Genomic DNA, 25,027 nt, shown 5'->3' with positions numbered 1-25,027 from the left:
GGGTTGGCTGCCCGCAGCCAAGGCCCCCTGCCAGCCAGTGTGAACCTCCAGAAGGGTGCTTGTGGCATCTTCTGATGTCACCACTATCACCTCCTTCTTCCTCTCCTGCTGTCCCCCAAGTCAGTTAATGCTCCCCAACCTGTACATCCTGCTTGACCCTGCCTTTGCCACAGACCTTCCTATCTCTTGATAGTTGAATCTTGGCTTCTCCACTTTTTCATTACACTCAGCAAATGTCTGTTAGGCCACCTTAGGCCTGACTGTTTCAGCTGCTGAAGCATCAGTGAAGAAACTGATGTGAGTGTTGAGGAAGTCACTTAACCCCTCCAAGCCTCAGTTTCCTCTTCTGTAAAATGGGGGAAGGGTTCATTCTCACGTCAGGGGTCGTGAGGGTTAACAAGAGGTGGCTCCCGTCTCCAGGTGCCTCTTGGCCCGTCCTCCCGACCCCCCAGACTGGCCCCCAGCTTCTCTCCCCTTCTGATCTTCCACACCAGCTGCCAGGGCGAGGGCCCAGATGCTCTGCTGAAAACTCTGCCCTTTTGGTTCCAGGTTTTATTTTTAGGGGACAGAGTCTAGTTTTCTTAGCCTGATAGCCAGGACCTTTCTGGCTCCTGCCAGCCCCTCCAAGCTTCTTTCCTCACTCTGTCCACATTCACATGCTAGTTGTGAGAAATAAGGCCACCGACCCAATCAGAGGAGGGACACCGACACTCGGAGCGCAGTGAAGCAAGGCTTTACTCAGCGTTCTTGCAAGAGCAGGTGTCTCATGGACAGGCACACTTGGGGCAGTTACCGCAGGCAATTTATCTCCTAGCGTGCAAGGCCCTGCCCTGACTCCTCATTGGCTGAGCACTACAGAGGTGAGTCCCTCCCCTGGTTCCTCATTGGCTGAGCACTACAGAGCTTACAGCCTTACCCGGAAGTCACCTATGCCCATGTAAGACAAAAAGTAGTCTGATTGCAACAAATGTTCATTCCTGGGGTGACGCAGAGACTTCAGTTCTTTGGTGCGTGCTCATTGCAAAGCCTGCAAAATGGAGAGGGAAGTAGAACCAGGAAGTGAAGTGTCTAAGGGTTTGGGACCCCGTTGTTGGTTGGGGGGGTTGTACATATTTCCAATAGGTTGTAAACTTAATGTTAACTAGACAGCACAGCTTTTGTTTGGCATTTCTGAAAATGAATCATCACCCTTACTTTTCACAGTTATCCACTTGGGGCCTGTTATGAGCTGAATGGTGTTCCCTCAAAATTCACATGTTGAAGTCGTAACCCCCAGTGTCTCCGAATGTGATTCTATTTGGAGACAGAGTCTTTAAATAGGTAATTGAGGTAAAATTAATTGGGGTGAGCCTTTAAAAAAATTTTTTTAAATGTTTATTTCGGAGACAGAGAGAGACAGAGCACGAGTGGGGGAGGGGCAGAGAGAGAGAGAGAGACACAGAATCAGAAGCAGGTTCCAGGCTCTGAACTGTCAGCACAGAGCCTGACGCGGGGCTCGAGCTCACAAACCGTGAGATCATGACCTGAGCCGAAGGTGGTCACTCAACCGACTGAACCACCCAGGCGCCCCCGGGGTGAGCCTTTAAATAGGTAATTAAGGTAAAATTCATTGGGGTGAGCCCTAATCCAATAATTTGTGCCCATATAAGAAGAGGAGACTGGGACACAGACACAGGGAAAGTCACGTGAGAACCCAGGGAGAAGGCAGCCATCTATAGGTCAAGCAGAGAGGCCTCAGAAGAAACCAGCCCTGCCCCCAAAATTCCAAACAACAAACAAACAAAAAGGGGCACCTGGGTGGCTCAGTCGGTTAAGCGTCCCAACTCTTGACTTCGGCTGTTGAGCCCCGTATCGGCACAGAGCCCGCTTCGGATCATGACCTGAGGGGAAACCAAGAGTCCAATGCCTAACAGATTGAGCCCCCCAGATGCCCCAACAGCTTGGGTTCTAAACGGAAATGGACTCAGCAATCAACAACAGCTTTGCCTAAGTCTCTGAGTTATGTCTCGTTACTTCATCAACTACTTATTTATAGCTGGGTATTTAGGATGCTTTAAAGCTTCCCCTTTAAAAGGACAAAAACAACAACAACAACAACAACCCTGTTTTTGGCCACAAGACAGATAGATGACCTCAAAACTCTGGAGCAAACTAGGAAAGCCCAGTAGACCGCAAGAAGCGTCTTTTAACCTGTGTGGCTGCAGTTGGCAAAGATCAAAGCATGTGATGAAGCGCTGTGTCGGTAAGGACGTCCTTAGATCACATCATCCGGGTGGGAAGCGCATCAGAGCAGGAACATTCGCTACAGCACCGCGTGTGACAGCAAAACGTTAGTGATGCCCTTGATGTCTGTCACTAGAGGACTTGTGGGAGACTAGTTAAATATACTCAAAGGTGCCTAAAGAGAGGTAGCTGTCCAGAACCACAAGTGGTCTGCTCCGGTCCATTCAGGCGAAGTAATGGTTCAGGGACACGGATCTGATCACATGCCACCTGCTTAATATCATTTATGGTTCCCACTGTCACGCAGCGAGAGACTCTACCTGGCCCCCTACAACCTGTGCCCTGTGGACTGCGCTCTGGGTCCCCCCACCCTGCCTCTGCTCTGACTAGCCCCCTTGCGGTGCCATACCCGCACTGGCCTTTTTTGCACGTGGCCTGGAATCCCCCCCCCCCCCCCCCCCCCGGTATCTTTCGTGGGGTTAACTCCCACTCATCCTACAGCGCTGAGCCTCAGTGGCCCCCAAGTCTGGGACAGGGGCTTCCCCTGGGGGCCCACAGGTCCCTGGGCTTGTGTACCAGCACTGACCGCGCTGAGGGTCAAGCTGCCTGCCTCCTTGTTTGAGCCTAGTCTTCGAGCGTCTCGGGGCAGGGACCCTGTTTGTTACCTGTAGCTCCAGCATCGGGCTCCATGCTTGCTTGGTACAGAGGAGGCATCTTCTGACCGAGAAGCAAAGGGCAGGAGAGAGAAGGCTGGGGAAAGTTCCCTGCAGGAAGTGGGAGCCAACCTGGACCCGGGTGAGAATGGTGAGGGTGTCCCAGGCAGGGGAGTGGCAGGGGTAAAAACGTGGAGGTGAGATGTTGAGAGACCCTCTGGACGCCGTAAAGCCCACGGGACTGGGTGGGCATTCGAAGGGGCGACACAGGCCTGGGAGTCAGGGAGCCTGGTTCCCCCTGCCAGGCCTGGCATGGGAGGTCTCTTCAGCTTTCTGAACGTCAGTTTCCCCATCCAAAAAATGAGGCTAATAATCACCGTGTTGTGGGAATCCACTGAGGCGGTTCGTGTGGCAACATACGAATCCTATACTGCTAAGTAAATGTTGGATTTTTTTTTTTTTATGAAAATTATTTCAGGAAGCCTGGGATCAAACTGATGATGGGGGCTTCAAAAAGGAGGCGGGGGGAGCTCAGACTTTCCTCCAGCTTCTGACGGGAAGTCCCATACGCTGGCACACAGCAGGGAGGTGCAGCCAGGTTTACGGGTCGGGGTCATGAGCAGCCACACTTGGGCCTGGCCCCTCTAGCATCTGAACTGTCTCCTGCCCATCCGTAGAGTTCTGGGACTGGCCTTGATATCGCTCTTTGCTAACTGTCCCCCTGGGACCCCAGCTCTGAACACAGATGTTGAAACTAGGCACCACTTATAAGCACGGCCATCTGTGGAGTGGGAACATGTGGCCTCCCGACTGAGCTGGCCGCAGCCTCCCCCGTGTCATCAGGGTTTCAGGCATCTGGGCTGCAGCCTGGAATTGGCCTTTCAATCCAAGGGGGTGTCTCAGGGCAAGCCCGGGGCACCTGTGATGAAAGAGGACTGACGGACACTGTCGGGGGTGGGGGGGGGCGTCCGCTTAGTGGCTACTTTGTTTTGTCTCCACAAAAGCAGGAATCCCACACATGCTCGGCCTTATCTTGCTCTTTACTCAAAACTCAAAGATGCCGGCCAATATGGCAGGTGCTGCGGGAGCTGGCGCCTTCTTCCAGCTCCGTTGTCTCCGGTCTGGTTCTCGTTCCACTGCTCTCCTTCAGCTGAAGGAGGCCTGACCCCTGGGCCCAGCTGTGTGGGCCGGGGCTCTGAGGCTTGCACAAGGGGGCCCGGCACGGAGGCACCTTGGCAAAGGCCACGGTGAGAGTGAGGGCGACCACCGGGCCCACAGGGCGTGGGGAGCACCTCGGGGGCCAGGGCGAGGGCCAGGGCATGAAGGCAGCTGTGCTGGCATGGGCACCAGGGCAGCTGGGGCTTCTGCAGCACCCGCCGCACCCAGCTCACCACACCTGACAGCCCAGGGCTGTTGGCTTGACAAGATAGTGGGCTCCTGAGCCCCGCAAGAGAGCACTGCGGGGCGGGACACGAGGGATGATGGCAAAGGGTTGGGGGCTCATGTGCCCCTGTGGGCCTTGGCCCCTGTTCCCCTTGCCTCTCGTCGCTTCGTAAGCTACACAAACTAGGCTCTTTATCTCACACCTCAGGGTCTTTGCGAGTACTGGTGTCCCTGCCAGAAATGTCTTCCCGCTCCCACAGCTTTGCCGGCCATCTCGTGTTTGTCATTCAGGCTTAGCTTGGGCATTGCCTTGTGGAGGATGCCTTCCAGATGTCCAGATCTGCGTGAGGTGCCTTTGTTTGGTCCTCCTGCCTCACCCCTGCGTCACCCTCGTCAGATCACCCAGGACTTGTCTAATGATTTTTCTGCCTCCCCACCACTAGACTGGAAGCACCATGAAGGTTCACTAGCCTACGCCTGGGGCCAGCATGATGCCTGGTATATAGTGCTTAATCCATGTTTGCCATGTGGATGGATAAGTGCGAGAATGGATGATTGGATGGACAGACATAAAGTGGAGCGATGGCTGAAAGGATGGATGGATGGCTGGGGAGGAGGGGGGGCAGGTGGTTGCACGAGTGGATGGGTGGGTGGGGGAAGGGGAGTGGGGGAGTGAATGGATGGGGCAGGTGGGTGGGGGTGGCTGGATGGAGGGCAGGTAGGTGCACGAGTGGATGGGTGAGTGGGTAAGTGGATGGAGGAAAGCATACACGTGCGCATGCTCACAAAGGCGCATGGATGAGTATCCAGGGAATGGATGGACGAAAGAATACAGGACGTGAGTTGTGTATACGTGGGTGAATTAATAAAGGATAATGAAGGAGTGGATGCCTGACTGGGTGGGTGGATAAGTAAGTGGATAATAAACGGGTAGCTAATCAGTGCATGTATAATGGATGGCTGGAGGAACGGACAGTGAATTGGTGGGTGGATGGACGGGTGGGTGAGTGGACCCCCCACTCACCTGCCAGGCCTCGGGGACACGTTGGGGGGAGTCAGTACACAGCACATCCTGCTCAGTGATCAGGGTCTCTGGGCTCTCCCAGGAGCAGCTGCAGCAGAGACCTTCACAGGCTTCCCAGGGCAGGAGCAACCCAGAAGTCTACTAGAGACATGGTGCAGGAGGAAGAAGCTGTGGGAGAAGGCAAGGAGTGACAGACTCTTGCCTGGGCCACAGCCAGAGAGAGCTGTTTGCATCTAGGGAGGGGGACCCCGGACAGGGATGCGGGGCTGGGGAGGGAAGCCGAGGCTCAGGCTGGGGCGGGGCGGATGGAGTTGAATTTCAGGCCCTGGAGACAGACTCGTTCATTATTCCATCCATTTGTCCATTCGTTCACCCAACAAACATCGTGGGGCTTTGCTGCCGGCCCACGGTGGGTTCGGGTCCGCCAGCTGAGCTTCTCCATCCTGGTGGGAAAGACAGGAGCGAGCCATATCTAGCCCCACCTGCTGGGGATGGTCTCCAGTGGACTTCTGGTGAATCCGTCACCCCTCCCCACCCTCGCCCCCTCCCCTCTGCACCAAGCTCCCGGGGCTTAAGAATAACTTCCTCTGGGCAAGTGGCTTTCTGTACATACTTGTGACCTCAGAGCTTAGAGGAGTGAAGGAAAGCGCCCAGGGCCCCTGGCTCATACGGGTCAGATGGGAAGTCTGATTCCAGGACTTGGGCCCCTCGGAAACCGTCACAATCAGGAGCCTGACCATGAGCTACCTGATGGCAAGATCACGCCCAGTCGGGAAGGGGGAGGCGGGGAAGCTCCAGGAGGGGATGGCATCTGAGCTGGACCTGCGAGGGTCTCTCAGGAGGGATGAGGGGGAGCCCCGCCGCAGGCAAGGTGCAGAGGTGCAGAGGCAGAGAAGGGTGACAGAGGGCGGAGGCTGGAGAGGAAGTTTCAGGCCCGCAGACGCAGGCCAGGTGGTTTGGATTTTGATCTGATGTTGTAGGGAGCCATGGCCGGTGCTGGAGCAGCATGGGACCCGGCTGTGTTCAGGCAGATTCTGCTGGCCGTGCACCGGGGAGTAGATGCGAGGGGCTAGAGGTGAGAGTCACACGTTTGAAGCAGGAGTCGCACGTGAAAGCTTCATGGAAGGGGAGATGCCAGGGAACACACAGCCAGTGTCAGAGAAGTCAGGGGGCCAGGAAAGCTGCCGCTTTTCACCGTTGGCACCAGTGAGATGCCCGGGGCAGGAGGGAATGCGCCGGACCACATGCAATATGCTGGCATCCCGGGGCCCCACACAGAACCGGCTGCTCAGGAAACTGTCCCTCCAGGGACCCAAGGGAGGCTCCGCGTCACTCTCCGGGGGTGCGATATCTCATCTCCCACACCTCCCCTTTGGCACACCCTGTTCAGTGGCCTGGGAAGAACCCTGGCTGGGCCAGTAGGGGCAGTGCCTGCCCACAGTTCCATCTCTGCCACGCGCCCATATGGCTTCTCTCTCTCCATCCCTCCTCCCCCTCCCTGTCCTTATCTTTCCCTTCCGTCACCATGGCGACTCACCACCTCGGCTCGCCTGCATCCCAGCCTCTGCCAGGGATTCTGAGCCCGGCTCTGTCCCTCCCTCCTCCGGAGCCCTGGTTCCCGCAGTCCTGTCTCCTCCCCCTGGGGTGAGTCCAGAGGCAGCCTCCTCTTTCCCGACTGTCACATCTATTTTCCAGCTCTGACGAGTCGCTGCCGGCTCCTCTGGGGAGACCATCCCCCACCCACCGTCCACCTGCCACTGTTCGGCCAGCCCTTAGGAGGAGAGCCATCCTCACTGCAGCTGACAGTGTCTCGGGGCCTCGGCTCTCAGCTTCCAGACCTCTCCCCGCTCCCAGCCCCCCATGCCGAGGTCCGCCTTGTCAATCATTTCCTTCTGTCATCGGCTTGGCAAACAGGCAAGCATTGGGTCCTGAGATCTGGGGTGCAGGGTCGGGGGTGGGGGGTGGAAAGGGCCACCCGGGGACAGGGAGGGATGGGTCTTTGGAGGGGGGATGGGGGCCACTGAGACCTAGGAGGAAGACAGAAATCTGGATTCTCTTCTAGATAACGTTTTATCCCCCCCACCCCCACCCCCAATTATGTCTCCAAGGAGAGAAAACGGAGCTTCATGGGAAACAGCCGCAACAGTTGGTGAGTGGCAGGGCCACCCGGCCGGACTGCCCCAGATCCTGCTCGCTAGGCTGGTCCGGGAACCGGAGGCCTGGGGCCACCCGGCCTCCCTCCGGAGGGCTGTGCCAGGGGAGGGCCTGAAGCGGGATCTGCCAGGGTGTGGAGGGAGGGACGGAGAAAATCCGGCGGGTGCCGCACGGAGACCAAATCCAGCTCAGAATGGGAGAGCGGAAGGAATCTTCTAAGAATCGGAGCCATCTGCCCCACCGCTGGGAGGCTCCCATCCACTCCTTATGGTCCCATAGTGTAGCATATGCAGGTATCACCCCTGGGGGGTCCGGCCGAAGCCAGTAACTCCTTGAGGAAGCCCTTTCAGCAGAAGGCTGTGGGAGACGGTTTTCAGTGAGTATTCGTGCCGGGCACCGGGCAGGGCTCTGCACATGCACCAGCTCGTGCGATCGCCCCAGTGGCCCCTTGAGGCAGGGACCGCTAACCTCCCGTCTCGGACAGTCAGGGAACCGGGGCCCAGATCAGTGCGGGAGCTTGCCCATGGACACACGGTGACTCCATCCAGGCTTCTCCCTGCCGGGAGCGCTGTCACCGCTGTTCTGCTGCCTCCCGCCCTGGGGTCCCAGGCTCTGGGGTGCAAGTCAGTGAGGAACGAGCAGGGCGTGGCCTCGCTGGGAGCCCCCCGCCCCCCCAAACTCCTGACCCGCCCTCCCCGCGCCCCACACACTGCTCCCAACAGCCTGCTCTGCACCCCCAGGTCTCACGCGCCGTTCCCCAAGTTGGAGCTGGGCCTGGGGTCCCGGCCCGCAGTGCCGCGGGAGCTCCCCGCCTGCTCCATCTGCCTGGAGAGGCTGCGGGAGCCCGTCTCGCTGGACTGTGGCCATGACTTCTGCGCGCGGTGCTTCAGCACACACCGCGTCCCGGGCTGCGAGCCGCCTTGCTGTCCAGAGTGCCGGAAGATCTGCAAGCAGAAGAGGGGCCTCCGGAGTCTGGGGGAGAAGATGAAGCTCCTGCCGCAGAGGCCTCTGCCCGCTGTGCTGCAGGTCCAGGGTCCCGGCCTCGGCGTGGGGAGGGGGCGTGGAGGCCCCCGGGTCTGACGGTGCTCCGTCTCCATTCTAGCATGTCAGGGCGGGGAGCGGAGTTTGGGGTTGGACACGCTCCCCGCTTGGGGCCCGGCTCCCACCGCCTGGGTGCTCAGGGAACCCTCTCCCCACCCCCTCTTCGGCCCAGGAGACCTGCTCCGTGAGGGCCGAGCCGCTGCTGCTGGTGCGCATCAATGCCTCCGGAGGCCTCATCCTGAGGATGGGGGCCATCAACCGCTGCCTGAAGCACCCCCTGGCCAGGGACACCCCTGTCTGCCTCCTCGCTGTCCTGGGGGAGCAGCACTCAGGGAAGACCTTCCTCCTCAACCACCTGCTCCGGGGCCTGCCGGGCCTGGTGAGGGCAGGTTAGGGGTCCCCGCCCGGCTTTGGGAGGGGCGTGGGGGCTGGAGGGTCCACCTGATGCTCTCTTCTCTGCCCCACAGGAGTCAGGGGAGGGCGGCTGGCCGAGAGGAGGAGGGTCCCTGCAGGGGTTCAGGTGGGGTGCCAATAGCCTCACCAGGGGCATATGGATGTGGAGTCACCCCTTCCTGCTGGGGAAGGAGGGGAGGAAGGTGAGGGGCCCAAGGGCAGAGGAGGTGAAGATTGGATGGGGGGGGGTGGGTATCAGGGGGAACGTGGAGGGTGGGGGGTTGGTGGGGGAGAGCAGGGACAAAGGGGAGGGGAAATGGAGAAAGAAAGTTTTGGGGACAGGGACGGGAAGACGGGGTAGGGAGAGGCAGGGTTGGGGGGAGCACATGGAAGAGCGAGGCGGGCTTGACCCCGTGGTTCAGCCCCCACCCCCACCCCCCGTGCAGGTGGCTGTGTTCCTGGTGGACACAGGGGACGCCATGAGCCCGGAGCTGAGCAGGGAAACCAGGACCAAGCTCTGTGCCCTCACCACGATGCTGAGCTCCTACCAGGTGAGGGCGCTGTGACCTGGTCATCGGCCCCATCTGCCCGGCTCCAGCTCAGGAATCTCTCCAGACTGGACATCTCAGCCCCGTCCAGCCCTGGGAGTGCTAGGGATGGTTACCCTGATCTCATAGACTTCCGTGTCCAGGGTCCCCACGGACTCTGGGGTTGCCCCTGCAAGGGAGGGTTGCCCCCGGTCAGTGAAGGTGGGAACATGGCTTGTTCTAAAGGGAAGTCAACAGCCGCTGGGAGCAGCTGAAGGTCAGCAGGACCTTCCACCCCCTCGAGGCCAGTCCAGGCCCTGCAGGCTGTGCAGGCTCCCAGGCAGGTGTCTCCCAGGTCCCGGCCTCACAGTCGGCCTGCGAGCTCCTTCCTCCCCGGGGTCTTCCCAGTATCTCTTTGCCTTTGCAGACCCTCTTCCATCTTGTTCTCCTTGGTTCCAGATCCTCAACACCGACCCGGAGCTGAAGGATACGGACCTGGAATATCTGGAGGTGAGGAGGCATTTGGTCTTGGGGTGCCACCCTGTCCCTGTCCTGACCGTAAGGCCAGGGGACTGGATCAGCCACAATCAGAGAGGTGCCTTCCATTTCTGGCCGAGGAGTTCATGCAAGACCCGGAGCTGGGCTGGGGGGGGGGGGGGGTCAAGGGCAGAGGGTGACGTGTGGGAGGCCTGGTTGGGAGAGGCAGGGGAGTCCCAGAGCCGGGAGCTGGGGGGCGCGGGTTCCCCAGTGTGCCCAGAGGGGAGGGGGCCACAGTCCTTGCAGTGGCCCAGCCATGACCCTCGGTGCCTCACCCCCAGATGTTTGTGCACGTGGCCGAGGTGATGGGCAGGCATTATGGGATGGTGCCGATCCAGGTGAGACACCCATGTCCGGACACGTCACCCCAGACTCTAACACCCCACAGCTGCTGGTGTCAGGACCCCTTCTCTTCCAGCACCTGGATCTCTTAGTCCGGGACTCATCCCACCCCAACAAGGCAGGGCTGGGGCGCGTGGGTGACGTCATCCAGGTGAGGGGTGCAGAGGGCGGGGATGAAGGTGGTGGTGGGGGAGCTGGGCAGGAGGTGAGGGGAGCTGGGGAGGGCGCCTGCAGGGAGCTAAGAACAGGAGCGTGGCCCCTAGCTCACAGGTCTCCCCTCTGCGCTCTCAGAAAGCCTCCAGCAAATACCCCAAGGTTCAGGAGCTGCTCCGAGGGAGGCGAGCCCGCTGCTACCTCCTGCCTGCTCCCGAGAGGCGGTGGGCCAGCAAAGACCACGGAAGCCCAGGCGGTGAGCGTCCCCGGGAGCAAGGCCTCCCCCGCCTGCCCTCCTCTGGGTGACCCCCCCCCCCCCCCTTGCCCTAGCGAGCCTCTCCCTGCCTCTGACACCCTTTCTCCTCCCAAAGCCCGGTCCTGCTCAGCCCCCGGTCCTCAGCATGAGGAATCTCTTCTTCAGACACAGATGACGATGTCCGCCACCTCTGTGCCTACGTCGCCGATGTGCTGAGTGCGGCCCCCCAGCACGCCAAGAGCCGCTGCCAGGGGTACTGGAGCGAGGGCCGCCCCGCGGCCAGGGGAGACAGACGCCTGCTCACCGGGCAGCAGTTAGCTCAGGAAATCAAGGTGGGCCAGCCCCCAGCCCCAGGCCCCGGAGAAACCGCCCCGCGCCCCACGCCCTCCCTGACCCCTCCCGTGATGTCTCTACAGAACCTCTCAGGCTGGATGGGGAGGACGGGGCCCGGGTTCGCCTCCCCGGACGAGGTAGGGGCCCCTCCCCACCCCCAACCCCGGGGAAGGGTCTGGGGGGCCGGGCGGGGGCGGGGCCGTGGGCCCCGGGATGGAGCGGAGGGCGCGGGCGGCCGAGGAGACAGGCAGCCTGGCTTTGCCGTGGACAGATGGCCGCCCAGCTGCACGACCTGAGGACGGTGGAAGCTGCCAAGAAGGAGTTTGAGGAGTACGTGCGGCAGCAGGTGAGCCAGCCTCGAGCGGGGGGCGGCGCCTCGGGTGGCGGGGACCACCCCCCCCCCCCCCGGGACAGGGCTCCGGGGCGGAAGGTCAGCGCGCCTTCCTTCCTCCCCGCCACAGGACGTGGCCACCAAGCGCATATTCTCTGCGCTCCGGGTACTGCCCGACACCATGCGGACCCTCCTCGCCACCCAGAAAGATGCCATCCTGGCCCGCCACGGGGCGGCCCTGCTGTGCAAGGGCAGAGAGCAGACCCTGGAGGCCCTGGAGGCCGAGCTGCAGGCCGAGGCCAAGGTCTTCATGGACTCTTACACCATGCGCTTCTGTGGCCACCTGGCCGCCGTCGGGGGCGCCGTGGGCGCCGGGCTCATGGGCCTGGCGGGCGGCGTGGTGGGCGCCGGCATGGCCGCGGCCGCGCTGGCCGCGGAGGCCGGGATGGTGGCGGCCGGCGCGGCGGTGGGGGCCACGGGGGCTGCGGTGGTCGGGGGTGGCGTGGGCGCCGGGCTGGCTGCCACCGTGGGCTGCATGGAGAAGGAGGAGGACGAGAGGGTGCAGGAAGGGGACCGAGAGCCCCTACTGCAGGAAGAATAACGGGGCCCAGGAGACCCAAGGGAGGAAGAGGTGCCTGGTGGGAGGGCAGGAGGTGCCGGAGGGGAGGGCTTGGGGGCGGTGTGGAGAGCACGGCGTGCCGCACCGCCCTGCTCCAATGCCCAGTGTCCGGGTGGCTGGCCGAGCTGGACAATCCAGGTGGCTCCAGGATCCTGGGGAGGCCGCCTGGGGCCAGGAGGCAGTGTCTGGGGGCAGTGGATAGAGGATAGGGCCCGTTCCTGGTTGCAGACCACTGCTAACCTGCCTGTGGTTCCCGGACCAACTTGACCCCAGGGTTTCCCACCCAGAGTGAGGCTCCACTGGCCTCCCTGTCCTGGCTTATTCTCCTGATGACCCTGAATTGTAGGAAGGCTGAGCAGGCACCATTCTGGAAGTCTCCCTTGGGTGGAGAGGATCTGTCCCTTCACAGATGGGAGAAGCCGCGGGGTCGGGTGACGTTGGTGCTCAGGACCAGGGAGCACTAATGAGGGGCTGGGGGAGAGAGAGAAGGAGCGGCCACTGGGCAGAACCAAAGAGTCCAGTGTGGCGGACAGCGACCTAATCCCCAGAGTGGAGACACTTTGCTCTGATGACTTTTCCCAGAGCTGCCCCCAGGAGGATAATGGTGGCCTCCCTGACCCTCCGCAGCCCCAGGGAGTCCACATATGCACTTTGAATGGGGGTCCCTGTAGATCTTCCCTCATGGGTGTGTCCTTTGTTGAGCAAGCTCAGACAGCAGAGTGCCCAAGTTCTTTCTGGAATGCTGTCCCAGCAATGGGTTAGATGCCAAAGAAAAATGCCAGTAATTGCATTCTGAGCTAAATCGGACAGCCCTCGTGAGTCTATGAAAGTCCTGCAAGGGACAGCAAAGGGAAGAACACATTCCATCCCGAACACGAACACGCCCTTTTTCTGGAGCCCATGTCTGCAGGAGACCTGGGTGCAACCCGCCACAGGAACCCAGAGGGCCCAGCGTCCTTCCATGGGACAGAAAAGTCCTGCTGGAAGACTTCTAGGCTATAAAGCTGTAAAGTATTCATGGGCGCCTTATATGAAAAATAAACTGTGTGTGCTTGAGTGTCAATTTCCCAGTAAATTATTGAAACAATACTCGAATTCAGCCCCCAAAGGGCTTTGGGGCACAGGGGCGGGGGAGGTAAACCAAGGCATTCCATGGTGGGGACCTGTGGATAGGGAGAGCAAGACTGAAATTCAGGAGATCTGGGACCTGAGTGTCCAACACCCCACTTGGGGGTTGCTCAGGCCAAAGGCCAAGGGCACAGCCACCTTCCACTAAGACTTGGGGTCCTGCTCTTCTGGTCTCTCCTGCCTCAGATGGCCCTGGGAATAGATTGTCACCGGGCATCTGTCCTGGCAGAAGGAGAGAGTTGGAGGTGTAGGTGAGGAGTCTTTGCTTCATAAGAACTAGAGGGAGGAGGACCCCAGGCCTACCTCTGGTCGGGGGCGGGGGGGGGGGTGGTCAGCCAGCCAGGCATTCCCATGCTGTGTCTCCTCCCTGCCTCAGCTCCCCACCTCAGAATTTCAGCAGAGGTCACCGTGTCCAAGCCCTGCCTTTTACAGATGCAAACCCAGAGAAGGGACGTCTCAGTTAATGCCCCCCAGCTGGCTGGTGGCAGAGTAGGGCAGCTCCAAACTCCGATTCCCCAGCTGGTGTTCCCCCACATCCATCAGAAGAGTTGTTGTTGTTGTTTTAATGTTCATTTATTACTGAGAGACAGAGCATGAGCATGGGAAGGGCAGAGAGAGAGGGAGACACAGAATCCAAAGCAGGCTCCAGGCTCCGGTTGTCACCACAGAGAGCCCGATGTGGGGCTCCAACTCGCGAACCGCGAGATCATGACCCGAGCTGAAATCGAACGCTTAACCGACTGAGCCACCCAGGCGCCGCAGAGTTTTTAAGGTCAGCTGTCCTGAAATCCAGGTGCTCTTCTTAGGTGATTTCCTCCCACTCTGGTTCAGCTCTGGGAAGCAGTGTTGCGGGGACTGAGACGGAGGGACTCGGTGTGGGACAAGTGGCTTCACAGTAGAAGCTTCAGTTAGCAAGCTGGGGGCAAAATAAAGATGCCAAGAAATCCCAAAGCCAGAGTTGGGGAGAGGAGGGGCGAAGACGGAGGGCCGAGGGTGATCCTAACTTTTGGAGACTGGGGCAGAGGTGGGGATAGGGTCCAGACTTTGGTGTGTGCCCAGAAAAGCTTCCTAGAAGCGTCTGTGGGGCCCTGCCATCATCAGGTGGTGAACCCGTGAGCTACACAACCTCCCGGACTTTGGGGCTGGGAGGCTTAGAACTTGGATGGGGGAAGCCTCCGAGGAGACCCTGAGGGAGGGTTTCGTCTCGCGAGAATCCCACCCAATAGCGCTGCAAGGAGTTGCCGTGATCTACTTTGGACGGAAGCAAGTGGAAATGCTCTGCATAAGCAAGATGAGTCGCATTAAGTGGTACAGCATTTGTCTCGTGCCCTGTAGTTCAAAGCATCCTCCCAAACAGCAGCTTCCTTAAGTCTCCACACCATCTCATGCCGCATGTGGAGTGTCCATTTCTACAGAAGCCCGGACACATGACTAGTCAGACGTAAGCCAAGACTTGAACCCAATGTTTTCTGATGCCAGGTTCCTTGCTTAGGTGAGCCCTCACCGCACAAGTCTCTCCAGGCTCCTCGGCCAGGCTGTTGGGTCCCAAACCCAATTAGGGGGCTTCCTGGACTTTCAAGGTCGGTTCTGGAATTCACAAGAGCCCACACGACTCTGTGGTCAAGGTCCCAGCAGGGTGCTGACGTCTGGCTGGTTTCTCCTCTGTGACCTGTTGAAGGTCACTGACTCGAAGATTCTCAGGTGATTCTCAGGGTTGGCGATCTGGTGATTTGGCTTGCGGCTCCAGTTTCTGAGGCCAGTCCTCATGTTGGAGATGGTGGAACCACAACCTGAAGGAACCTGCATTCTTAATTCTTACTGTGGGCTGAACCCCACCCCCCACCCCTTCCTAATCCACCATACGTTGGTATTAGGAGGTGGGACATTTGGGAGGTGATTGGATGATGAGGGTGGAGCCCTCGCGAATGGGATTAGTGCCCTTATAAAAGAGTCCCGGAGAGATCTCTGGTCTCTACCCCCCATGTGAGGACACAGCCGTCCAGGAACCAGGAAGTGGGCTCTCACCAGCCACCACACCAGATCTGCTGGCATCCTGATGTTGACTTTCCCTACCTCCAGGACTGTGGGAAAGAGATATTTGTTGTTTGTATGCTTCCCATCCTGCGGTGGTTAGAGCAGCCCCTCGATCGCGTGGCCCAGGGGTCCCCCTACCTGCCCGGATCTGCGATAAACCATGCTCTGAGCAAGGAAGAAACACTACTTGCATGAAGTGAATGAGATGTATGGGTTTACTTATTACTGCACCACAGCCTGTCCTACCCTCACTAACATGGAAATTTGCTCCCGGAAATGGGGCGAAGACCTGAAATAGTCCTGGCTGGGTGGTAGGCAGTAAGGAAACACAGTGCTGGATCCGTTTTATGGCCTGGTGAAATATTGGGTAAAACTATCCTCTACAGTAACACTGAAGACAGACCCTTACACTGTTGTATTTTCATTTCTAAAAATAAAACCTGCCAGCCCAGAAAACCCTCCCCGCAAATGTCGAAAAGGAATAGTTCTGGTTTTGAGTAAGCATGAGCTCAGACTGGCCTGTGTCCCAGGTGACCTGCTATTTAAAAAATAAAATTATTAAGACAGAAAAGAAATCCCACCATTTTAAAAAAAAAAAGATTTTATTTTTAATTAAAAAAAAACAACAAACAACCACGATGTGGGGCTTGAACTTACAACTCGAGGGTCACATGCTCTACCGACTGAGCCAGCCAGGCACCCTCCCCATCCTGCTTCCCTATAAGCCAAGCAGATACAACTCGTTTGCATGTTCCCAGGTATGAGCACTTGTCGGGTGAGGAGACTCAACAGGCCTGCTCACTCCACGTGCTTTCAGAGTTCACTCTGCATTCACCTGGTCATTGGGGTGGCCATCTGTGTGAGTTAATGGCCTCTATCTGGGAAAAAGAAAAAAAGAAAGAAAGAAAAGAAAATTCTTTTTTTTTTTTTTTTTTTTTTTTAATTTTTTTTTTTTTCAATGTTTTTTATTTATTTTTGGGACAGAGAGAGACAGAGCATGAACGGGGGAGGGGCAGAGAGAGAGGGAGACACAGAATCGGAAACAGGCTCCAGGCTCCGAGCCATCAGCCCAGAGCCCGACGCGGGGCTCGAACTCACGGACCGTGAGATCGTGACCTGGCTGAAGTCGGAGGCTTAACCGACTGCGCCACCCAGGCGCCCCAGAAAAGAAAATTCTTGTACCTCTACAACGACGAGCAGGTAGTTGAGATGCCTCAGCTAGATTCCCACAGTGACAGGGCGATGGGGCATTGTCTTCCTTGATGTTGACATTGAAAAGAGATGGCTCCCAGGCCCTGCTGAAAAATATTCCTGGGTTTTAACTCTGATAAGAGGCTTATTTAACCGCCAATAAGATTTGCATGCGTATCAAAAGGACAGAGGAATTTTTTCTATCTTTATTTTATTATTTTTAAAAAAGTCTTATTTATTTAAGTGATCTCTACACCCAACACGAGGCTCAAACCCACAACCCTGAGATCAAGAATCACACACTCTTCCAACGGAGCCAGCCAGGCACCACAGGAATTCTTTACAAATACAAGTTTTCTCTCTGAAATGTTCTAAGAAAAAGGAGGAGAAAAGATCTCATTCCTTTTGGAAAGGAAACTCAACCTTATTTTTATTTACCCTTTTGTTACTATTTTATTGTAATAGCATAATTTCTAATGATCTCCATTTCTGTTTCTCTTGGCATTTTGCAGCCACTGAAATATTCAGCGATTGTGTGGGGAAATGTGAAGCAAAGTAATTATCAGAATCACGTTGGGATAAATTAGAAAATTCAGTACGATATGGACTTGAGGAAGAAGAGTCTTTAAATGTGTGTACCAACGATATGCTTAATTTACTTAAAGCAAATATTTGATTACGTAAGGGAGGAAAAAATATCTTTTCGTTTTACTTGTTAAAAACAACAGGCCCTAAATGGAATTGCTTATGCTAAGCCCATGTCAACAAACTGAGACTTTAACTTAGAGTTTTGGCTCTTCTAGAAATCAGACCTTACTGATAGACCCTTGGTAATCTCCTAAAGGAAAGTGACCTTGTAATAAGCAACTTGCTTTTCTGCCTGGTAGAACTTTCTTGTTCCTGCTCCCTTCTGCTTATAAAAGTCTTCTGTTTCATACAGCTCTGTGGAGCTCCTTCCTATCTGCTAGATTAGATGCTACTCGATTGAATCATTAAACAAATATTATGATAATGGTAATAATTTCACTAGAAAAGCTCTTTTCTTAAAAAAAAAAAAAAAGCAAGCTCTTTTCTATTGAGCTCAGTATCAATGTCAGTGATTCTAGAAAACTTGTTTCAAGTCCTTGTGGGAACCCCAGTCCTTTCCTCCTGAGATGCTGACTTCACATCAGAAGCCTGAATCCAACTGGATTTTTCTTTCAGTTTGATAACCATATCAAAACATGTAAAAGGGTCCCTCCCAGTGTGGTGACAGGCATCTTTCCTCTAGAATGCCATTTATTTATTTATTTATTTATTTATTTACTTATTTACTTATTTATGTGCTTATTTATTTAGATTATAGAGAGAGTGTGCATGTGAGTGGGGAGAGGGGCAGAGGGGAGAGAAAGAATCTTAAGCAGGCCCCATGCTCCACGCAGAGCCCGATGTGGGGCTCGATCCCACGCCCCTGGGATCATGTCCTGAGCCAAAATCAAGAGTTGGCCACTCAACTGACCAAGCCACCTAGGCACCCCTCCTCTGGAACACCTTTATGTACATGAAATCCCCCCAGCAGAGGATGGCAGGCCTCCTCCGATGTCCTGCAATGGGCCCTTCCAGGTCCTTATGATTTTAGGTCTCACAGCCCTTTTAAGTATTGAACATGATTATGAGAGGATTCACCAAATTGGGCACAGACCCAAATTCATCAGCCTATCAAACTGAAGTTCATAAGTTCAAAGGGAGAGACACCATACTTTCTGAGGGGGTGCTATAGGCCATTTTCACCTATAGACATCTTTTTTTTTTTTAATGTTTATTTATTTTTAGAGAGAGAGAGAGAGTGGGAGAGCACGAACAGGGGAGGGGCAGAAAGAGAGCAGAGCCTGATGCGGGGCTCAATCCCATCAACTGTGAGATCATGACCTGAGCCAAAAGCAAGAGTCAAACACTCGACCGACTGAGCCACCCAGGCATCCCCTCACCTATAGACTTCTAAATGAAGTTTTCAGTGTTGGATTCATCCACTCCACTTGTCTGCAGGGCTGAGGGGACAGGGCAGATCCCAGCATGATTTGCACGCCTCCCGAATGACAGCGGACGTCAGGTCACCTGCAAATCCCGCAGACATAACGAGACAAAGATCTCTTACTTTCCACAGGTGTCAATTCTATGGAATTGAACTGCCACCAAGTGTCTCCTGTGCTCACCTTGGCAGTGGCCCAAAAAGAATTCTGCCGACAGACAGCACGTCTCTGATACATTTTGGATAAGGTCACCTGTTTGGTCGTCATTGGTAAGAGTCTAGTGCCTTTAAAATTCCTCTCAGATGTTTGACTCAGATGATTTTGTTGATGACACATTACTGGTCTGATCGTGCACCTGCAGCGCTTCTGCACTTAAAAGACGGTCCAGGACATACACAGAAGTCAAACGATCCAAAGAAAGGCTTGAGCTGTTTGCGTAAGTGTGGCTGCTACCACCACAGCGTGGAGGCATCCAGAAGAACTGAGAAATAATGCTATCGGTCTAGAGTCAAATGCCAGCTTCAGAGCTCAATTCTGCCGGCAGTCAGTGTCTTGGTTTCCATGGTAAATCACGTGGAAAGCTTTTTCAAAATTTGGAATCCTCACAGCGTGGAGAGAGACCGTGACCAATTTCAATGGTTCAAAAGCTTCCTGTGGATTCTAGGGATCCGACACAAGGGTCTAGAGTATTATCAGTCGGTTGGTCTAGCAGAGGATTTGCCCGCTCTTGAAAAAGCTGGAATCCACCGTGGAGAATATGTCACTTGTCCCCCAAATTGTTGCTTCGTTGTTGTTGTTGGCTATTTCATCCGAGAAATTGGCTAACTCCGGCATTCTAACACTTTGTGGACTTCCACGACAAATTCCCTAAATACGTGACCCCAGTTTGGCAATATTGCAGTTTGTCTAGTGAGGCCGTATGTCCCCGCCAGGTGAGGAATGGCGAGAAGCCAAAGTATCACTTCTGCGTTACACTTCAGTTTCTGAAGCTACCAGCAAATCATCCCCATACCGAATAATTATAGATCACTCGGCGAGACAGATTTCCCTAAACGGGCTAGACAAAACAGTAGGAGTCCCCCAAATCCTGAGGAACACTTTGCTCTAAACACTGGACTCCTTCAAAGGTAAAAGCAAATGGGAATTGGAACTCATTAGCTAGAGGAACAGAAGAAAGAAAAAAAAAAAAAACACAGCAGAATGTAGAGAAAAACTGTAGGCGACAGAATCAAAGTCAGAAAAGTTGCAGGGGGACCACGGAGCTTAATGAAACGACAAACTCATTCACCTCTCTCAGATCTGGTACAAAGCCCTACAGGGGCCAACTCTCTATCTCAAGGTCACCTTCCCTCCTTGCTGGAGGTATGGGAATATGACAGAGTGAGTGTCCCTTTGAAAAAATGATGGCTTGTTTTCTGATCTTTTTCAATAACGTGTTTGATTTTCTCCAGCTGAGCCCTTGACGAAGGATCTGGTTTTCCACATGGCCCTGGCTTACCTTTTCGGTAAGGTATTTTTATCAGTTCTATATCCCCAGTTAAACCAGGATACTAAATCCCAAAGCCCCAGAGTGGTGCATGGATCTGTCTCAGCTGGGTGCTTTTCCAGCATGGTCTGAGACTGCCACTCTGCGATTCCCCCTTTCTTTCAGGAGGCACAGGGTCGCCGGGTCAGCCTTTTGTCCAGGGAGGTCCACAAACACTCCATTGGAGCACAGAATACGGTAGGTTCTCACGTGCACAGCAAGCATGTCCCCTGCGGATTTACTCGGGAATCAGGAGAGAGTAAGAATGCTGTTCCTCAGCCAGGGAGGGAACCACAGAGAAAGAGGAACCGTTGAGAACTCTTGCTTTTGGGTGGAGTCTTTTAAAAAATGGTAATTAGGTCAACATTGTTTACAGCATTGCTAAACCTTCTGTGTCCCTACCGATTTTATCTACAGTTATCAACTACTGAGAGAGGGATGTGAACATTTCTAACTATAATGGTGGATTATTTATAAATACATTCCAAATAGGATGTGCATAAATGGTGGTCTACTTCCCCTGGCAATTCTATCAGTTTCTGCCTCGTGCGTTTCGAAGTCCTGTTATTTAAGTGCGTGCATGTTCAGGAATGTCCTGTCCTCCCCTGAATGCAGCATATTATGAAATGTTTCCCTATCACCCCGCTAATAGTCCTTTTGCGGTCTTCTCTGTCTGATACTGATACAGCTGCTTCATGTGTGTATTATGGAGTGCTTGGCTGGTATATCTCTTTCATTCTTGCACTTTTAACCAGCCGTGTCTTTATATTTAAAGCGTGGTTCTTATGGAGGGCATATTTCGGGTCTTGCTTTTTTACCCGGTCTGATAATACCTGCCTTTTGTTTGCAGTCTTTAGGCCATTTACATTTAAAGTAATTATTAATCGGACGTGCCTCAGTGTGGTTTTCTTTATGTTTCCTTGTGCTTCAGGTTCACTGAACCTCGATCTGTTGGCTTCTGTCAAATTCAGAATATTTCAGGACATTATTCTTTGAACTTTTTCCTGCCTCTTCTCATTCTGGGACTTCAATGACATGAACGCTGGACCATCTGCTATTGTCCGACAAGTCCTTGAAGTTCTTTTCTCCCGTCTCTGTATTTGCCTTCTCTGATCTTTACTCTCTAATATCCACTCTGCTGTAAATCCCATCTAGTCTTTCTTTTTAAAGTATCTTCTTTTTCACTCCCGATCCTCTGCATTCTTGAGTACACAGAGGATATTTATAACTGTTTCTGTGTCTTTGTCCATTAATTGCCTCATCTCTGCCACTTAGCGATCTGCTTCTCCTGATAGATTTTCCCCTTGATTATGGGTAATATCTTCCCGCTTCTTTCCATGCCTATTGATTTTTTTCTGAAAAAAAGTTAAATACTGGTAAAATATATATAACACAAAATTTACCATCGTAACTGTTTTCTAAGTGTGCCGTTCAGTGTGCTAGTCAATGTGTTAACTACATTCACATTACTGTGTGACCATCACTGCCAGACTCCAAACTTGCAAAGCTGAAACCCTGTCTCCCTTAAAAAATAATGTCCCTCCCCCCCCCCCCCCACCAGCCCTGGCGGCCACCACTCTTTCTGTCTCTATGAGTCTGAGTACTCTGGGGACCTCATATGATTGGAATCATGCAATATTTGTCCTCTTGTGATTTGCTTATTTCATTTAGCATAATGTCTTTAAGGTGCATCCACATCGTAGCCTGTGACAGGATTTTTCCCCTTTTTGAGTCAGGCCTACTGATATTTATTTATTTATTTATATTTGAGAGAGAGAGAGAGAGAGAGAGGGAATACACAAGTGAAGCAGGGGGTGGGGGGAATAGAGAAAGAATCTCAAGCAGAGTCCACACTCAGTGCAGAGCCCTACACAGGGCTCGATCCCACGACCCCGAGATCATGACTTAAGCTGAAATCAAGAGCTCGCCACTTAACTGACTGAGCCACTGAGGCGCCCCACGCCTACCGATTTTTAAAAAGATTTTTTAACGTTTATTTATTTTTGAGAGAGTGAGAGCAGAGGAGGGACACAGAGAGAGAGAGAGAGAGAGAGATACAGAATCTGAAGCAGGCTCCAGGCTCTGAGCTGTCAGCACAGAGCCTGACACGGGGCTTGAACCCATGAGCTGTGAGATCATGACCTGAGCCGAAGTTGGTGCTGAACCAACTGAGCCACCCAGGTACCCCAAGGCCTACTGATTTTTAATCGAATGCTAGACCTTGTGAGGTCCCATTGTCAGGTCCCAAATGTTGTTGAATTCCTTTAAAGAGTGTGGGATTTTCTTCTAACAAACAGCTTGAAAGGATCAAATGGATCTCTAGTAGCTTAGCTGTTTTCCAGAACAAAGTACAGCAGTCTTTCGAGAAAGACAATATCTAGTCTCGTGTACTACAAGGCCTCTTTCCATGCTGGATTTTTTCCCAGCTCTGCGTGAGTGCCAATGACTATTCAGTCTACAAGTTCCAAATCAGATTTCTGGGGAAAAAAAAAAAAAAAGAAAAAAGCTTCCTTAGGGGCACTAAGCAAAAGGCCAATTAAAAAAAAAATTTTAATGTTTATTTATATTTGAGACAGACAGAACGCAAGTGGGGGAGGGGCAAAGAGAGAAGGAGACAGAATCTGAAGCAGGCTCCAGGCTCCGAGCTGTCAGCACAGAGCCTGAAGCGGGGCTCCAACTCATGACCCATGAGATCATGACGTGACCCCAAAGTCGGACACTTAACCTACTGAACCACTCAGGTGCCCCCAAAGGCCAATTTTAAATATTGTATTGGTATCCACGAAGACTCAAGACACCATAAATCTAGAAACACAGTCCTAATTGGCTCATTCCTATTATAAGAAATGATATTTATCCTCCTAATATAATATAAACTTCACTAGGATATTACTTCTCATATGGACATCAGGCTTATACTTGTCTACCACATTCTCATTTATTCTGTGTAACCTGAGTAATGGTTAGAGGTATCCAGATTTTTTTTTTTTAATTTTTTTTTTCAATGTTTTTTATTTTATTTTTGGGACAGAGAGAGACAGAGCATGAACGGGAGAGGGGCAGAGAGAGAGGGAGACACAGAATCGGAAACAGGCTCCAGGCTCCCAGCCATCAGCCCAGAGCCTGACGCGGGGCTCGAACTCATGGACTGCGAGATCGTGACCTGGCTGAAGTCGGATGCTTAACCGACTGCGCCACCCAGGCGCCCCTAGAGGTATCCAGATATTTAAAACCACCACCCCTCTAGTCAATCATGCGTCCTAAAAGGGACATCCAGAAATTCCTAAAACAAAAGAAACACAAATTATTCTTCAAAGCTTCCAGAAGGGATCATCGGTTCTCATTTCCTGCACACTCCCCCAAAATACAACGCCCACAAAGGGAACGAAACAACTAGAAAACGTGTTCACACTTTCCTCTAACCTTCACCAAAGTTATAAAAGAGGACCCTTCTGTTCTGAAGGCCCAACAAACCAATCTAAATGCATCAGCTAACGTAGCCATGGCAATCCTGTAAGCTTTGATTTGCTCCTAGCCAGACAAGGGGAGCTAACGCTAAAGCACATCTTGTGATACCTATGTAAGTGCTATGGGGCAAGTAGAAAGGTCCGTGATTGGCTAAAGGAAAAGACCTGACTCTCTAAAACAGACCCACTAGGTTGCGGGACCTATTGGCTTGGAGACCTATTACCGGCGTTAATAGTCATTTTGTTTGTGTTAATTGCCTATGTTACTGTTGATTTATATGTCCTGTCCAGAGTTGTGGTTTTTTTTTATTAAAAAGAAGTTTTTTAATGTTTATTTATTTTTGAGAGAGAGAGAGAGACAGAGCGTGAGTCGGGGAGGGGCAGAGAGGGAGACGCAGAATCCGAAGCAGGCTCCAGGCTCTGAGCTGTCAGCACAGAGCCCGTCACGGGGCTCGAACCCTTGAGCTGTGAGATCATGACCTGAGCTGAAGTCGGACGCTTAAGCGACTGAGCCACCCAGGCGCCCCTGTCCTGTCCAGAGTTTTAAATGCTACTGCGTGGTCACTGTCACATCAGGTCCTACGACAGAGAGAAAAACAGAAATTGACCTTGGGTCAACTATGGAGTATGTTCGATGCACAGGCTTTTGATCTTAATCAACAACATCTTGACAAGAGTGAAAATCTAGACATCATGAATTCATGTCCTGGAGCCTGACGTCATCTGTCCTTGGCCAAAAGAGAAACTGAGAGGGGAAAAGCAGCCCCTGACATCTGGAACTGATCTAACAGTTGTAGCTAGATCTCAGCATGATCATGAGCCCGTCTGAGGCTCACAGCCAGGCCATTTTGTTCTGTTGGATGTAAGGACCTTCATAGACTTACCAGCCTCAGAGGTTACTCTGAGACCAGGGGTAAAAATGAAACAAAACAAAGCCGCTTCATAATTTCATCTAAGAACGGATGCAAATAAGGCCACTGTCCATCCCACGAAGTGCCCAATGATAAAACTGTCGCCGGCTTTCTTTTTTTTTTTTTTTAATTTTTTTTTTTTTTTTTTACGTTTATTTATTTTTGAGACAGAGAGAGACAGAGCATGAACGGGGGAGGGGCAGAGAGAGAGGGAGACACAGAATCGGAAGCAGGCTCCAGGCTCCGAGCCATCAGCCCAGAGCCCGACACGGGGCTCGAACTCACGGACCGCGAGATCGTGACCTGAGCTGAAGTCGGATGCTCAACCAACTGAGCCACCCAGGCGCCCCATGTTGCCGGCTTTCTAATAGCACTTCATCTGGACCAAATCCATGGCTTCCTTGAACCCTTCACCAAATGACCCACCCAATGCCCAAATCCTGTAACAGGTTTTTTTTTTTTTGCCTAGCACAGGGGCTGTGGAGCGGGCGTGGCCAGGGTTCTAGCTGGGCCACTTACCCGCTGTGTGCCCGTGTCCCATACACTGTTGCTCTCCCTGTCTCAGTTTCCCCAGACGCAAAAAAAACCTAGGAGCATTCTCTTTCAAAGGGAGCTGGCCACAAACAGGGACTGTTTACCATTCTTAATTGTTACTATCGTAAATCATCCCATCCACAGCTCAAGATCTGGGCTCCAGAGATGCAGATCTTCCCAGGAGGCCAAACTAATTTGGGCCCTGTAAGAGGACTGCAGCCGGCCAGGAGCATGCCTGTCTGCACTCAGCCCTGCCCAC

At 53.7% G+C, this 25,027-nt stretch overlaps 2 protein-coding genes and 1 long non-coding RNA gene across 3 annotated transcripts in view; 2 read left to right on the top strand and 1 right to left on the bottom strand.

The window, feature by feature from the left end:
- Positions 1–7,034, top strand: part of MAPK7 (mitogen-activated protein kinase 7) — a 29,672-nt gene extending 22,638 nt beyond the window's left edge. The window contains exon 7 of the mRNA XM_042914411.1: positions 6,979–7,034. The gene's annotated coding sequence lies outside the window, so the exon portion shown is untranslated. The remainder of the gene's footprint in view (positions 1–6,978) is intronic.
- A 92-nt stretch (positions 7,035–7,126) lies between these two features.
- Positions 7,127–13,022, top strand: RNF112 (ring finger protein 112). The gene is made up of 14 exons (XM_042914414.1): positions 7,127–7,197; positions 7,392–7,432; positions 8,178–8,463; positions 8,651–8,857; positions 8,946–9,074; positions 9,318–9,422; positions 9,858–9,908; positions 10,217–10,273; positions 10,354–10,428; positions 10,569–10,686; positions 10,852–11,018; positions 11,103–11,156; positions 11,291–11,365; positions 11,481–13,022. Exons 1-14 carry the CDS (start codon positions 7,144–7,146, stop codon positions 11,949–11,951), a joined length of 1,890 nt encoding a protein of 629 aa, XP_042770348.1. The 5' UTR covers positions 7,127–7,143; the 3' UTR covers positions 11,952–13,022.
- Positions 13,023–16,304: 3,282 nt separating this feature from the next.
- Positions 16,305–21,207, bottom strand: LOC122205828. The gene is made up of 3 exons (XR_006196286.1): positions 18,515–21,207; positions 18,290–18,416; positions 16,305–16,429 (listed from the first exon to the last, which is right to left on the bottom strand). It is a non-coding gene; the product is annotated as an uncharacterized LOC122205828 (long non-coding RNA).
- Between the last annotated feature and the right edge of the window lie 3,820 nt (positions 21,208–25,027).

Source organism: Panthera leo, chromosome E1, assembly GCF_018350215.1.
Source record: "Panthera leo isolate Ple1 chromosome E1, P.leo_Ple1_pat1.1, whole genome shotgun sequence".
Taxonomy (NCBI): Eukaryota; Metazoa; Chordata; class Mammalia; order Carnivora; family Felidae; genus Panthera; species Panthera leo.
This window is presented reverse-complemented; position numbering and strand designations above follow the sequence as displayed.

Coding starts and splice junctions, on each gene's coding strand:
- RNF112 (XM_042914414.1), top strand. CDS start 7,144: ATGCCGAGGTCCGCCTTGTCAATCATTTCCTTCTGTCATCGGCTTGGC. Junction 8,464..8,650: donor CTCTGCCCGCTGTGCTGCAG/GTCCAGGGTCCC, acceptor TCTTCGGCCCAG/GAGACCTGCTCCGTGAGGGC. Junction 9,423..9,857: donor CGATGCTGAGCTCCTACCAG/GTGAGGGCGCTG, acceptor CCTTGGTTCCAG/ATCCTCAACACCGACCCGGA.